General features: G+C 43.3%; 1 protein-coding gene across 1 annotated transcript in view; it reads right to left on the reverse strand.

Moving 5' to 3' along the window:
- The window catches only part of nrxn3a (neurexin 3a), a 1856693-nt gene that overhangs the window by 1206994 nt on the left and 634933 nt on the right, over window positions 1-14766 (reverse strand). Inside the window, 2 exon segments of the mRNA XM_048600025.1 lie at window positions 3855-4238; window positions 7153-7591. Coding sequence (XP_048455982.1) covers window positions 3855-4238; window positions 7153-7591 — 823 coding nt within the window.

Consider the following 14766-nt stretch of genomic DNA (forward strand, 5'->3'; position numbering starts at 1 on the left):
ACCTAGCACCTTACTGTCCATCCAGCTAGCACCCAACCCCTTCACCCGCCTAGCACCTTACTGTCCATCCAGCTAGCACCCAACCTCTTCACCCACCTAGCACCCTACTGTTCATCCAGCTAGCACCCAACCCCTTCAGCCACCTAGCACCTTACTGTCCATCCGGCTAGCACCCAACCTCTTCACCCACTTAGCACCCTACTGTTCATCCAGCTAGCACCCAACCCCTTAAGCTATTTCAATCAGAGAACTTGGGAAATGCTCAAAATGAGTTCACGCCATTTCTTCTCTCAGGGGGTTGAGTTTGGAACTCCTTGCCACAGAGAGCCACAGAGGGGTGTGGGGCAAAGTCCTTGTGTACATTTAAGGCTGAGACATTTGGATTCTTGATCAGTCGGGGAATCAAGGGTAAGGGGGAGAAAGCCAGAAAGCGAACGTTGGAATGTCAGATCCGATATGATCCTATTGAATGGTGGAGCAGGCTCGAGGGTCCAAACAGCCCATTCCTGGTCCTATTTCTTATGGTCTATAGTCTTACCATCACACTGTGATATAAGAGGTGTATATCCAAAATCCCAGCTTCTTTTCATATGTAGCAATACTAGCCACAGAAAGGTATTTGCCCTACTCTTTTGCAAACTATTGTAACAACATAAAGTTCACCACATGGACTTGTACTTTATACTACGTGTTTGTAAACCACTGTGTAATGTAGGTCTTACAGATCTAGTCTATTTCTATGCTTGCCTACCTTATATATAGATATATATATACCATATACTTCCAAGGTATCTATTTCACATACCTCATCAACTCAAGAGTCTGCTCCCTTTATTATTTCACACTTTTCAATTAGATCAGCTCATTAACCTACACTTTGCCCTGTAAAAAGACGAAGCTCTCTGAACCTATTAATGGCTTTCAAAGTGGTTATATTCTAACGCACACTCTGTTGCCTTTTGCAGAGCTGACGCATGCATCACTATAGATAACTAAAACAGTCTTAGATGGAACAGAAACAGAGTCTGTCTGAAGCCAAATAGTTAATAAGCCATGGAGGGGAGCCTGTATTTGTCCACACCAGCCAGTTAGTCGGTCTGCTGCTGCCTCTAGGCCATTACAGAAGCATAGTACAGCCAGTTAAGCCCCTTTAAAAACCTACTAAGGGCACAATACTGTTTCTCACTTGAACGTCAAAGGATGTGGGGCAACCGAATAGAAATTACAAAATTTATTACAAGCTTACAAAATTTACAAAATTATGAGAGGCATGGATAGAATGGATAGTCAGAGTCTTTTTCCTGGGGTAGAAATGTCAATTACTAGGGGCCCAGTTTTAAGGTAAAAGGGGCTAAGTTTAAAGGAGATACTAGGAATTGCAGATGCTGGAGAATCTGAGATGACAAGGTGTAGAGCTGGATGAACACAGCAGGTCAAGCAGCATCATAGGAGCAGGAAGGCTGATGTTTCGGGCCTAGACCCGTCATCAGAAATGGGGGAGGGGAAGGGGGTTCTGAAATAAATAGGGAGAGAGGGGGAGGCGGATAGAAGTTGGAGATTTTTTTTACACCGAGAGTGGTAAGTATCTGGAATGCGCTGCCAGAGGAGGTGGTGCAGGCGCATACAAAAGTAATGTTTAAGAGATATCCTGACAGATATACGAACAGTCAGGGATTGGAGGGATACAGACAGCGTAGAGGCGAAAGGTTTTTAGTTTAGAAAGGCACCACGTGTCAGCACAGTCTTGGTGAGCCAAAGGGCCTGTTCCTGCGCTGTTTGTTCTTTGCTCTTTTGTTCTAAATACAGTTAGAACCCCTGCTAAGTCCCAGCAGGGACTCATTAACATCATCGTTACTGATTCAATTCCAGGTATTTATGAACTGAATGTAAATTCCACCAGTTGCTGGGATGGGATCCGAATCAATGTCCCTCGAGCATTCACCAAGGCATCTGAGTTTCTAGTCCACCATCTTCCCCATTATGATGCTGGGCTGCCAATTCTCCCACGGGCTGAAGGGTCTCCCACTGGATCCTTTGTTGGATGATGAGCATGTTCACTGATTGGTCAATTAGTTTGAAGTCTGATAGAGAGGTAACAAGGTGTAAAAGTGAACATTGTCTGTTCTTTCAGGTCCCAAATGAAGGTGAATTTTTTTTTCTCTCTCTTGTACCACGCTCCTCAAGACCCCCTGAGCCACAATGCAAACAAAATAGGCAAGGGGCATTCCTTCCACCAATGTAAAACTGGCCAGTAAGAGGGCTCTTTGTAGTGCAGTGGTAGTGTTCCTATCCCTGAGCCAGGAGGCCCAGGTTCAACTCTCACCAGCTCCAGGGGTTTGTTATAACATCTCCAAACAGGTTGATTTGGAAATATCTATGAAACTGGCCAAGGCAGACAGTGTGAAGATTTGGGCATCTCCTCAAGATGGCAGGGGTGGAGTTGGCATTGTCCGGGCTCCTGTACCCAGGCTTGTCCTCTTCATTCGCTTTTCCTTTTCTTTTCCTTTTCTTCTTGCCTCAGTTTTTTTTTTAGCTTTCGCTTAAACTTACCTGCTATAGAGGGCTCAGCGGGAGGAAGGTGGTTTTGATGGGGTTCAGAGCGGCAGCGTCTTCAGAGGTAGTGTGGGTATGGAGTCGGCCGGTCTGTGAAACATGGAAAGGCACTCAGCCGTGGGATAGGATGGGCTGGTGAAGCGCAGAGTGTGCCTCTGGCAGCGGCACCGGGATAGGATGGGCTGGTGAAGCACAGAGTGTGACTCTGACAGCGGGATGGCGTGGGCTGGTGAAGCCCAGAGCGGGACTGTAGCAGCGGAGAAGGACAAGTTGGACTCTCTTTCAGTTTTTTTTTATTTTTTATTTTATTTGAAGAATGGCGCCGTTTCATGGCGATGGTATACATTTTTCACTGTAGTTTATCTTGATTGAATACATGTGACAATAACTGATTCAGTCAATTAAATTCACCCTGAGCTCTCACAGGGGGAAAGCTGGACTGCTCCTCTCTTATGCAGCTGAGTTCGTGAAACAAGTACAGCAGGAAATCAAACTTACATCCTATCAGTCACATTCCTTCCACCTTGTAAATCCTTCAGGTAAATAACTGATGTGCTTTTACTTTGTCACAGCAAACAGGAATGAAACAAGATGTTTCCTGAAGAAGGTAGACTGATGCAACCATAAGGCAAGCCAGGAAACTGTCTCAAAATCCAGGGATGGGGAAGGAGGGGGAAGAGTCAACTATTTCAGAAGTTGCAAAGGTTAACAAACATTTTTCAGCAGCGAGAAGTTAAAGCCTGCATTGACTGATTATACATCCACACACACCAACATACATTTAGATTCCCGTCTTTCCCAACTGTCTTTCCCAATTGTCTTTCCCAACATTTCAGTTGACATCCCTCATTCTGTTTTTGCAAGTTTCACTAATTTGCACATCCGCCTGATTATTTGAAAACCACTCACCGGTAAATAAATGCAAGGAAGTAATTTAATCTAGCCCACTCGATCATAATCAGTATTGGCTGTGTGTAAATTGTGCAGAACATCATCCAGTAACTGATGCACAGTATTACTTCATGTCAACCCTACTAACCATTATAATTCATATTTCTTCCAGTACATATCGTATGAAAAGAGTAAAACAATGAGAATACATGATCAAAATCATAGTATCCTCTTCTTTCATGTAAAATAAATCTCATCATAAATTCAGACTTTTGCTCATATTATAATGCACAATATTTAATTATTAAAGTTCATTCTTGGGGCAGCTACAATGTATGCAAAGCTTAAGGTTCACCCAAGGTGTTGAATACTATTCTACTGGCCCCGTTAAGAAGGTAAGCCACACTTACCTCTTTCACACGTTCTCCCCCAGTAGCCCATGCCTGTGCAATCACAGATGAACCGATTCCAACCTTCTCTGCACACTGCATTGTTCTTGCAAGGGTTGCTGTCACATTGCTTCGTGTTCACACGTAAGCAAGATGGCTTGACCCCAGCCGCATTCTGGTCCTCAGCCAACTGTCGGATATCCTTGCTCCTCCCATCAATGAACAAGTCCCTGATGCAGCCAACATAGCCATAGTTGAGCATGGCTGTCCACAGCTCTGTGGGCAAGATGGAGCCCATTCTGTTGTCTGGTAAGCCTCCAAGGTACATATCCCCCTCCAGGTCAAGAATCTCACTGTCTCCACTTGCTGTGAATGGGGTGCGTCGACTATTCACGGATATGGTGCCTGCAAGAGAAAGTCAGATAGTTTAGAAAATGTTGGTCCAACTTCTACTGATTTATTTTATGCGTGAATTATGTAAAGGGCTTACAAGTTTCTGATTCAATGTCACCAAAATGTTTGCATTGTCTTCCTCCAGTAACTCAGTGTGTTATAGTAATGAATAGCTCCTTAACAGCACTGTGACAGTGCGATCTCTACCAGCCGGAAGGGTAAATGGGAATATCACCCCTTGCAAGTTCCCATCCAAGTCTCACAACACCTTAACTTGGAAAAATGTCGCTGTTCCTTCACAGGGTTAATGTTCTGGAAGACCTTCCTAACAGCGTGTATGTACACCACACGAACTGCAGTGGTTCAAGAAGGCAGCTCATCACCACCTTCTCAAGGGAAATCAAGGATGGGCCATAAATGTTGGATGTGTCAGCAACACTCACATCAGGATGCAGAAGAGAAGAATGTGATCCTTGATGCATGGAAAGCCATAAACAGGACAGCGGAAAGTGAGGTGAAGAACATAAATTTATGTAATGACGTCATGTTGCCAAATTGCAAACAGCAAGGCCCCAAAAAAGAGGAAGGAGATAAACTGTCTCAATACTGACAGACGTACAAAGAGATTGGTTAGGATGATATTCACTGGAAGTTAGAAGAATGAGGAAGGTTCTCACAGGAACCTACAAAATTCAAACAGGACTGGACAGGGGAAACCCAGGAAGGCTGTTACCAATGACCAGAGAGTCTAGAACCAGGGGTCATTGTCTAAGGATATGGAGTGGGCCATTTAGGACTGAGATAGGGAGACATTTCTGCCCCAGAGGGTGGTGAGCCTGTGGGATTCTCTGCCGCAGAAGCGGTTGAGGCCAAAGCATTGAATGTTTTCAAGGAGTTAGATACAGTTCTTAGGGTTGAAGGGACCAAAGGGTATGGGGAGCAAACGAGAACAGGATTTTGAGTTAAATGATCAGCCATGATCATATTGAATGATGGAGCAGGCTTAAAGGGCTGAATGGTCTACTTCTGCTTCTATTTTCTACGTAATGCTAGTTGAGGAATTTTGTTCCGGACACTATGAATCGAATAGCTTTTTGACTCTTGACATTAAAGTTTGAACATGACAAATAACCAGTTGATCCAGATATAGGAAGAGAGGAACAGAAGGAGGCCACTCAGCCCTTTCATTATCTAATTAGATCATGGCTGATCTGTGTCATAACCCTACTGCATTGGTCCCTTTAACAGTGCTGCCTAACAAAGATTTAGTTTTCAACAGACCACCAGCCTGAACAGATTCCAGAGAAGAAAATTCCAGATTTCCATTACTGTCGGTGTAAAGGAATGCTTCCTTACAATAACCTCCAGGTACCCAACGCCAACTTTATACAGGTATACGCCCTCACTTGAGAAAAATTGAAAGTTCCTGAGGCTACTTTACAGAAAGAAGCTGACATCTTCCGTCAAGAAAATTGAAGTAGCTTATGGCAGAAGGGGAAGAAACATAATTTATTGTCTACGTAGGATTGATACTGCACAGATGGAGACTACATTCTCGCAAACATTTCCTAGCATTGTGTGGATCTCTAAGGTCTGTGCACAGCGTGTTCAGAGCTCCGAGCACAAAGCCACGCAGCTTAGAGGGAACATTAGATGGGACACGGAGTGGGTGGGTGGTTTGAGTCTGTTTCCCTTGGTAAAAATGTCAAATACTAGGCGACATAGATATAAGGTAAAGAGTGAAAGTTTAAAGGAAATGCGTGGGGAAAGTTTTTTTACACAGAGGGTGGTAGGTGTCTGGAACACGCTGCCAGGGAAGGTGGTAGAAGCAGATAAGAAAGCAACAGTTAAGAAGCATTCAGACAGACACATGAACAGGCAGAGAATAGAGGGGTACAGACCATGTGCAGGTAGATGGAAATAGTTTAGATTAGCATCATGGTGGGCCGAAAGTATGTTCTATGAAAGGAGGCTACTCAGCTGAATGGCATTAAGACTCAATGCCATTGTTCTGCCTTTCCCCCATAAGCTTGTTCATTACTTTGATTTAGATAATAATTCAGTGCTCTCTTAAATACCTCAATTGCAAGTTGCCTCCACCACACTTCCAAGCTCATATTCCTGACCTTAACCATTTGCATGTGAGAAGTTTTCTCCTCATGTCACATTTGCTTCTTTTGAAATGGTCTTATACCTGTGCTCTCTTGTTCTGGATCCTTTTATGATCCTTTTGTGTTTCTCCCTATATAACAGTGGAACAAGGGCCATTACTATATATTCTATATGCTTTCAACATGCCTTACACTCAAATGTTTTAACGATAAACTGCTTCATTTACATGACCTTTCTTCTACCATTTTGGAGAAAAATAATTATTTCTCAGAAAATGAATTTGTAATTCTGAAATAATAATTAATTCTGAAGTACCTGTATATGTTTTAGCCTGTTGTACTGCAAAAACAATGTCTAAGAATAGTTTAATTCCCCCATCAAGGCATATTACTGTCACTCTCGCCTTCGAAAAAATACCCTGATCTATTCTTTCTTGGTTCGAAATGATAACCCCACACTTGCTTGTATTAAAATCCATCTGCCACATCTTTGCCCATTCACCTAATCTACCGATATCCTGTTGTAATTTTATGCTTTCGTCAACACTGTCTACAATGCTGCCCAATTTTGAAGCCATTGTTGATTGTCGGAAAATCCCATCTGATTCACTTTAGAGAAGGAAATTGCAATCCTTACCTGGTCTGGCCTACACATGACTGCAGACCCACAGCAATGTGGTGGGCTCTCAACTGTCCTCTGAGTAATTAGGGATGGGCAATAAACGCTGGCCCAGCCAGCAACGCCCTCATCCCGTGAATGAATGGAAAAAAACAATTTAAAACCCATTGTATTTTCTTTTTTTTTTGACCCTCACCTGATCTACCATCCCGTTGTATATCCACGTGATACCATTCCCCATCGTTCACTTTCCTGGTAGTAGATTTGATTTTGATCGCACCAGAGCCCATATCCAGGAGCAAGAACAGGTTCCCATCCAAGAGCTCAACAGCGAAGAAGTCCACTTTGGTTTTCTTCAGGCTCCGCAAGTCTTTCCTCTCCTGTGGCTTTCCATGGGTGAACAGAATGAGGCCGCTGGGCTCAGACGTGCGGAAATCAAAGGAAATCGAGCCCATCTTCTTGGTGTTCCACTTTGGCAAGCTGATGTAGGCCTCCGGTGTCTCGAATGAGATGGGGTCAAGGGTGGCAACGTTCTCACATGTGAACACAACGTCGCCGTGGATCTTCATCTTGGGATCCTTAATCCTCGCCAGGCGTGAGAGCTCCAGTCTGATGTCATTGTTTTTATAAACAACCTATCGATCACAAAAACAGACAAAACAAGACAAGGTCAGACATAGTTGGGTAGCAGACGTAAGTGTTTTATTACTTCTGCAAGTCAGCAGGTAGGTGAGGAATGAGGCGGCAATGCCTCTTCACTGGAAGGTGTTGTCAGTACAAGGATAATTATTCTGAATTAAAACAAAAATAAACAGGCAGCGTCAAAAGATGCAATCTGTAGTCAGATGTTAATCCATTCCTCTCAGAACATTGAAGTCCTGGTCAAGTTGGCTGGTTGATGCTTCACATTATTTGTTTAAGGGAAAAAAATCTGCAATGCTGAATATTTCAGAAACCATATGATTAGACTTTTTGAGTAGTACTTCCAGTTTATCAAGTTTACTTCAGTTGTTTCAGTTAGTTCCACTGTCATGCTCCTTTTCCCCATATCTCTGTAACTTTTCCACTTTTTCGACTTTATCTAGCTCCCCTGCTTCTGAAAGTGTACCCGTCGTCACATCAGGTAGTGCATACCACTTCCTGTCCAACCATTGCTCTCACCTTGCCTTCTGTTTGTTTGGCAAGTCTATCTTTCAGTCACGAGACTTTCCCTTTACTTGTTCCATTCTAAACCTCTCATAATTTTAAATTCAAATACCTTCAGCCCTCTCTGTGCAAGCAGAAGCACCACAGCTTCTCTAGCCTACTAACTGGAACTTAAAATTTGTGAATCAACACGAGATTCTAGAAAACATAGAAACGTAAAAAATAGGTGCTGGAGTAGGCCACTCGGCCCTTTGAGCCTGCACCACCATTCAATATCATCATCGTTGATCATGCAATGTCAGCATCCCACTCCTGCTTTCTCTCAATATCCTTTGATCCCTTTAGCCATAAGAGCCATGTCCAGCTCCATTTTTAATATATCTAACGATCCGGCCCCAACAGCTTTCTGTGGTACAGAATTCCACAGGTTCACAACTTACTGAGTGAAGAAATGCTTCCTCATCTCAGTCCTGAATGGCTTACCCCTTATTCTTAGACTGTGACCCCTACTTCTGGACATCCTCAACATCAGGAATATTCTTCCCGCATCTACATTAGTCAGATACATTAGAGACATGTCAGATACATTAGAGACATTTAAGCGACACTTGGATATGCACATGGATGATAGTATGATGTGGGATATGCAGGGTAGTTTGATCTTAGTAGGATCAGCACAACATTGTGGGCCGAAGGGCCTGTACTGTGCTGTATTGTTCTATGTTCTATCTAACCTGTCCAGTCCCATCAGAATTTAAATGTTTCAATGAGATCCCCCCATCATTCTTCTAAATTCCCGTGAGTACAAGCCCAATCGATCCAGTCTTTCTTCATATGTCAGTCGTGCCAGAAACATCTTTCACCAGATTGCAGTCACATCTTAAATTGCACTGCTGCAGAATATTTGAGACAACTCCCATTGTTCCATCTCAAATCACCTCAGATACTGAGCCACCTTTTATTTCTTCCTGACAGCAGTTTACGAATCAGCATTATCTGTTGTCATCATCAATCACTCACTAACGAGTATGATTGTCCCCTTAGGAAATTCTGTGACGATGGTTCCATCGGTCCATGCGTGGCTTATGAGCCTCATCCTACAGCTGCATCGCCAACCACACGTTTACTGTACCTTTCTTAACTTTACCTGAACGTCCTGTGTGCGCATACATGTGCTTGTTTTTACTATGTTTGCACTCTGTTCTGTCTCCAATTAAACACCATTAACTTTTTATTTCGGACATTAACTATTTTCCTTCACTCCACAAATGCTAATTGGCCTGTTGCATTTCTGGCCCTGTTTTGGATGACCAACATTTGCAGTTTTAGCTATAGGTGCTCTCCCATTTAACAACCACAATATGTATCATTTCCATCAATAGGGTTTGCCAACTTTTGAAAGGTCCAGTCACCATGACCACATCCCCTGTCATCCAGCACGATTCTCCACACAGTAGATTGAAGCCCTATTGGGCCACTGAGCTGCTCTCTCATTAGCAAGAGACAACCCACGGTTAACTTGAGGGTCACCACACCTCAGGCAAAGGGAGAAGTTGAGCAGGAGAGTCCTTCATGGTAACTTAACTGGTGTTGGAACTGAACCAATGTTGCTGACATCACTCTGAGCTAAAGTAGATTATCTACTTGGTATAATCAGAAAACAACTAGTCTCTTCATTAACAATCCAATAGACCTCTTCTTTTTTACCTCCAATGTCCAACACTTTGATAAGTACAAGTCATGAACAAAGGTGTTCAAAAAAAATTGTTGTTTTAAAACACTATTTCTCATGTCATTATAATTTTTCTCCTGAGACCACAGAGTCCTGGAGATTATTTTTTTAATTCTGGCGACTTCATGACAATCTCACCTAAGACTGCTAACCAAATGGGGTCTACACTGTGAAACTCATATCCATAAAGTTTATATAAAACTCAAATCAAATTTCAAATTTCTTTCGCCTGAACAGGATGCCATACTTTCATCTGAAATACTATTACATGAGTGCAGGGTAATAAATTACAGAAGTACTGGAGGGGGTGCAAAGGAGGTTCACTAGGTTGATTCCGGAGTTGAGGGGTTTGGCTTATGAGGAGAGACTGAGTAGATTGGGATTATATTCATTGGAATTCAGAAGATTGAGGGGGGATCTTATAGAAACATATAAAATTATGAAAGGAATAGATAAGATAGAAATAGAGAGGATGTTTCCACTGGCAGGTGAAGCTAGGACAAGAGGGCATAACCTCAAGATTAGAGGGAGCAGATTTAGGACTGAATTCAGAAGGAACTTCTTCACCTAGAGGGTTGTTAATCTATGGAATTCCTTGCCCAGTGAAGTAGTTGACGCTACTTCAGTAAACGTTTTTAAAGATAAGGTAGATATTTTTTTGAAAAATAAAGGAATTAAGGGATATGGTGAGAATGCGGGTAAGTGGATCTGAGTCCACGAAAAGATCAGCCGTGGTCTTATTGAATGGCAGAGCAGGCTCGAAGGGCTGGATGGCCTACTCCTGCTCCTAGTTCTTATGTTCTTATGTTCTTATGTACTTAAATTACCTGAGCTTTAGGAGGGCAAATGCGACTGAATGCAAAACATACTGTATTCTGATAATGCAAACTCATGGAGTTTGCACGCCAACAGTGTGCAAGCGCTGGATGAAATATTGATGCAATGTTGGAGATGCCATCATTGTATTCTGTGGCGAAGTAAACAAAGACATATGGGACTCTGCTGTTTATGGTGTCCTTGATTTTTTTTTGGTTTTGTTCAATTTGTCAGTTCTGCAGCCTTAGGCAATGCTAATTCTGCAGAGTCCATCTCCTCCCTGTGCAGAGTCAACATTCCAAAACTGGAATCACTGATTAATAAGGCAACTTTGTTTATACTGGAATTTGGAATTGCACATTTCGTCACTGTCAGTCCTCAGGCAGAACAATGAGAACAAAATTCACCCCCTAGCTCTTAAACTTAAAATAAATCAAACAAACATCAAATCTACTTCTTCACTAGTTACTGAAAGCAGTGCCAACACCAATGCTCACAGACACTGCTAACTCATGTGGGAAACTCTTGTAGAATCATAGAATCCCTACAGTGTAGATTGAGGGCATTCAATTCATCAGGTCTGCACTGAGACGCTGAAGAGCATCCTAGCCTATCCCCGTAACCCCACATTTAGCATGGCCAATCTTCTTAACCTGCACATCATTAGTCTGTGGGAGGAAATGGCAGCACCCAGAGGAAACCTACACAGACACAGGGGGAACATGCAAACTCCATACAGAGAACTCCCCCTCCCACTCCCTCTGTGACATGTCCATCCTGGGCCTCCTCCACTGTCAAAATGAGGCCACACATAAACTGAAGGAACAACACCTTACATTCCCCCTCAGGAGTTTGCAGCTCAATGGCTTCAACATCGTGTTCACCAGCTTCAAAATCTCCCCAACCCGGCCTCATCCTATGTCTAGCCCTCCCTCTCATCCCCGCCTCCTTGACCTGACACAACCTGTCCATCTTCCTTCACACCTATCTGCCCCACCTTTCCCACTGGCCAATCTGGACAATCCCCTACCTGCATCACCTACCACCATCCCACTGCCTTCCCCCGCCCACTCCCTCCAATGATATATTTCTGAGCTTCCTTTCCCCTCCCCAGTCCTGATGAGGGGTCCAGACCTGAAATGTCAACTTTCCTGCTCCTCTGATGCTGTCTGACCTGCTATGCTCCTCCAGGATCCACATTTTATCATCCCTAACTTCCACCATCTGCAGTCCTTACTATCTGACAGTCACCCAAGGCTGGAATCAAACCTGGGTATCTGGCACTGTGAGGCGGCAGTGCTAACCACTAAGTGACCGTGCCATCTCAATATCACTGATAGATCCTACACCTCCAAACTCCCACTGTTGCACAACCTAACACGATGAGGCTGGGATTTTCCAATATTTTTTGGAACAGGCACCGTAACTCACATAAACACCATAAACGTGAATGCCAACAGAATCTTGTGCCTATCAAGCATCTGAGTGGTCACTTTTTGGGCTTATCTGCATGCCACGTCCTGCAATGTCCCACCCCTGCCTAAAGTTACTGGCCAATCAGGGGCCAGAAGCCATTATGAACCACTTTGCAGCCTGAAGCTCCTGGCGATGCAGCAATGTTTCAAAACAGGTCACCTCTCATTATTTCAAACTCCAATGAGTACACAGCCAATCTACTCAGCCTCTCCTCATAAGACAGTCTCTTCATACTTGGTATCAGCCTAGTGAACCTTCTCTGGACTGCCTCCAATGACTCAAAACCTTCTTTAGATAAAGGGCCCAAAGCTGTTCACAGTATTTCAACTGTGGTCTGACAAATGCCTTTTAGCAAATCATCCCTACTTTTATATTCTATTGGCATTGAATTAAAGGCCAACATTCCATTTGCCTTCCCTATTACCCATTGAACTTGGACACTAGTCTTCTGCAATTCATAATTTCAATGATGAAAGGAGGCTGGATAAGCTCAGAATGTTTTGCTTGGAGCAGATCAGGCGGAGCGGGGGAGCCTGATGGAGGTGGATCAGAACCATGGGCAGGGTGGATAGAAAACAGCTATTCCTCTTACCAAAGGGTCAGTCACAAGATGGCATAATTTTAAAGTGAAAAGCAGGAGATTCTGAGGGGATCTGAAGAAAAACACTCTCACACAGAGGATGGTAGTGGTCTGGAATGCACTGCCTGTGCGGTAGTTGAGGCAAGAAAGCTCACAACCTTTAAGAAGTACTTGGATGAGCACTTGAAGTGTCATAACATTCAAGGCTTAAGGCTATGGGCCTAATGCGGGAAAATGGGACTGGAGTATTTCATAATGTACTTTTGGCAGTTCAGACTTGGAGGATCTTTTCAACAAGTGAATGTTGAGGGGAGAATTGTGGGGAATGCTAGTTGGTCGGGCGAGGGGTTGATGGGGGTGGTGGTGTTTCCTGAGTCAGCAAACAAGTTTCCTGGGTTGACTTGCGTACTGATAGCAGACGAACAGAGCTTCACTCCCAAGCAAATAATAACTCGAAGCTTGTTCATAATACTGTCATTGTTGAGTTATGAGTCTTTTCTGCTTGTGAAATAAGTTCCATACCCAATTACTGTGCACTGTACTCTTTGATATAAACCACATAGGACCACATTCACAATCATTTCCTTACAATAACCTCTGGGGATAAATTACCTTTCTGCATGACAGTATCAGTCCATATTAGAAATATGGAGAAGTCAGTTTATTGCACACAGAAACCTTTATGCAGTGAAGTCCGGCTTGCAAAGATCATTTAGCTCCACTTTATTACCTTTTTTTTTCCCTGCAATGCTCAATCTTTGTGCCTGACAAGAGCCCTTACTCCTTTCACAAAAATTAACTGGAAAACTTATTTTCTCCTCTATTTAATTTGCAACTTACTTTTCCTCACTATGACCTTAGACACCATTTAGCTCAGAGGAACAATGGGATCTTGGGGTGCTTGTCCACAGATCCCTGAAGGTGGCAGGACCGGTTATTAGCTTGGTTAAGAAAGCATGCCTTTTGTTCATTTCCTTTTATTCATTCACGGGATGAGGGCATCGCTGGCCAGGCAGCATTTATTGCCCATCCCTAATTGCCCAGAGGGTAGTTAAAAGGCAACCACTGTGGGTCTGGGTCACATGTAGGCCAGACCAAGTAAGGATGGCAGATTTCCTTCCCTAAAGGACATTAGTGAACCAGATGGGTTTTCCCAACAATCGACAATGGATTCATGGTCATCACTAGACTCTTAATTCCAGATATTTATTGAATTCAAATTCCACCATCTGCCATGGTGGGTCCCCAGGACGTTATCTGGGTCTCTAGATTAACTGTCCAGGGATAATACCACTAAGCCATCACTTCCATTGTACGTGACGCTTGCCTTTATTAGTGTGGCACAGATTGTAAGACCAGGAAAGTCATGTCGGAGCTGGACAGGACTTTGGTTAGACCAGTTAGCTGGAGTACTGTGTGCAGTTCTGTCACCACTCTATAGGAAGGATGTGATTGCCTTGGAAGGACTGCAGAGGAGATTTTCCAGGTTGGCTCCCAACATAGCAGTTCAACTATGAAGAGTGTGATGATGTTGTGTTTTTAAGAGGTTATTTTGACCTGGTTTCTTTGAAAAGAGAGATTGAACGAGAGCTGCCACACAATCTGTGGTAATGTGAACAGCTTGTGAGGCCTTGGGTTTTTTTTTGAAGTTGGAACAATAGAAGCAGCCTGGCTGGGTGTGGCCAGTTCTCACAGACCAAGTTTTCTAGAGTTTTTTTCTAACTTTTATATCCAGCAGAAGTTTCTGGAGTCTTCATGAAGTAGGCACTATTTTTTCCCTTTTTCAACTACAGCTAGAAGCTGGTGTTTCTCTTCTTAGTGCGGGTGTTGGAATGTAAGAAAATCTGATTTCTGAATTTGCCTTTTGGCCAAGGAATGTGTTTATGGAATGTTGCTATATTGGAGCAGTTAATTGGTAATAATTACTATATCTATTATTCTGCTAAGTTTTCCAATAGAGTTAAGTTATTCTTTTTGTTGTATTTTAACTATAGTGTTTGAATAAGAGATAACACAGTATGGAGCTGGAGGATCACAGCAGGCCAGGCAGCATCAGAGGA

This window comes from Rhincodon typus, chromosome 8 (genome assembly GCF_021869965.1).
Source record: "Rhincodon typus isolate 14 chromosome 8, sRhiTyp1.1, whole genome shotgun sequence".
NCBI classification, from domain to species: domain Eukaryota; kingdom Metazoa; phylum Chordata; class Chondrichthyes; order Orectolobiformes; family Rhincodontidae; genus Rhincodon; species Rhincodon typus.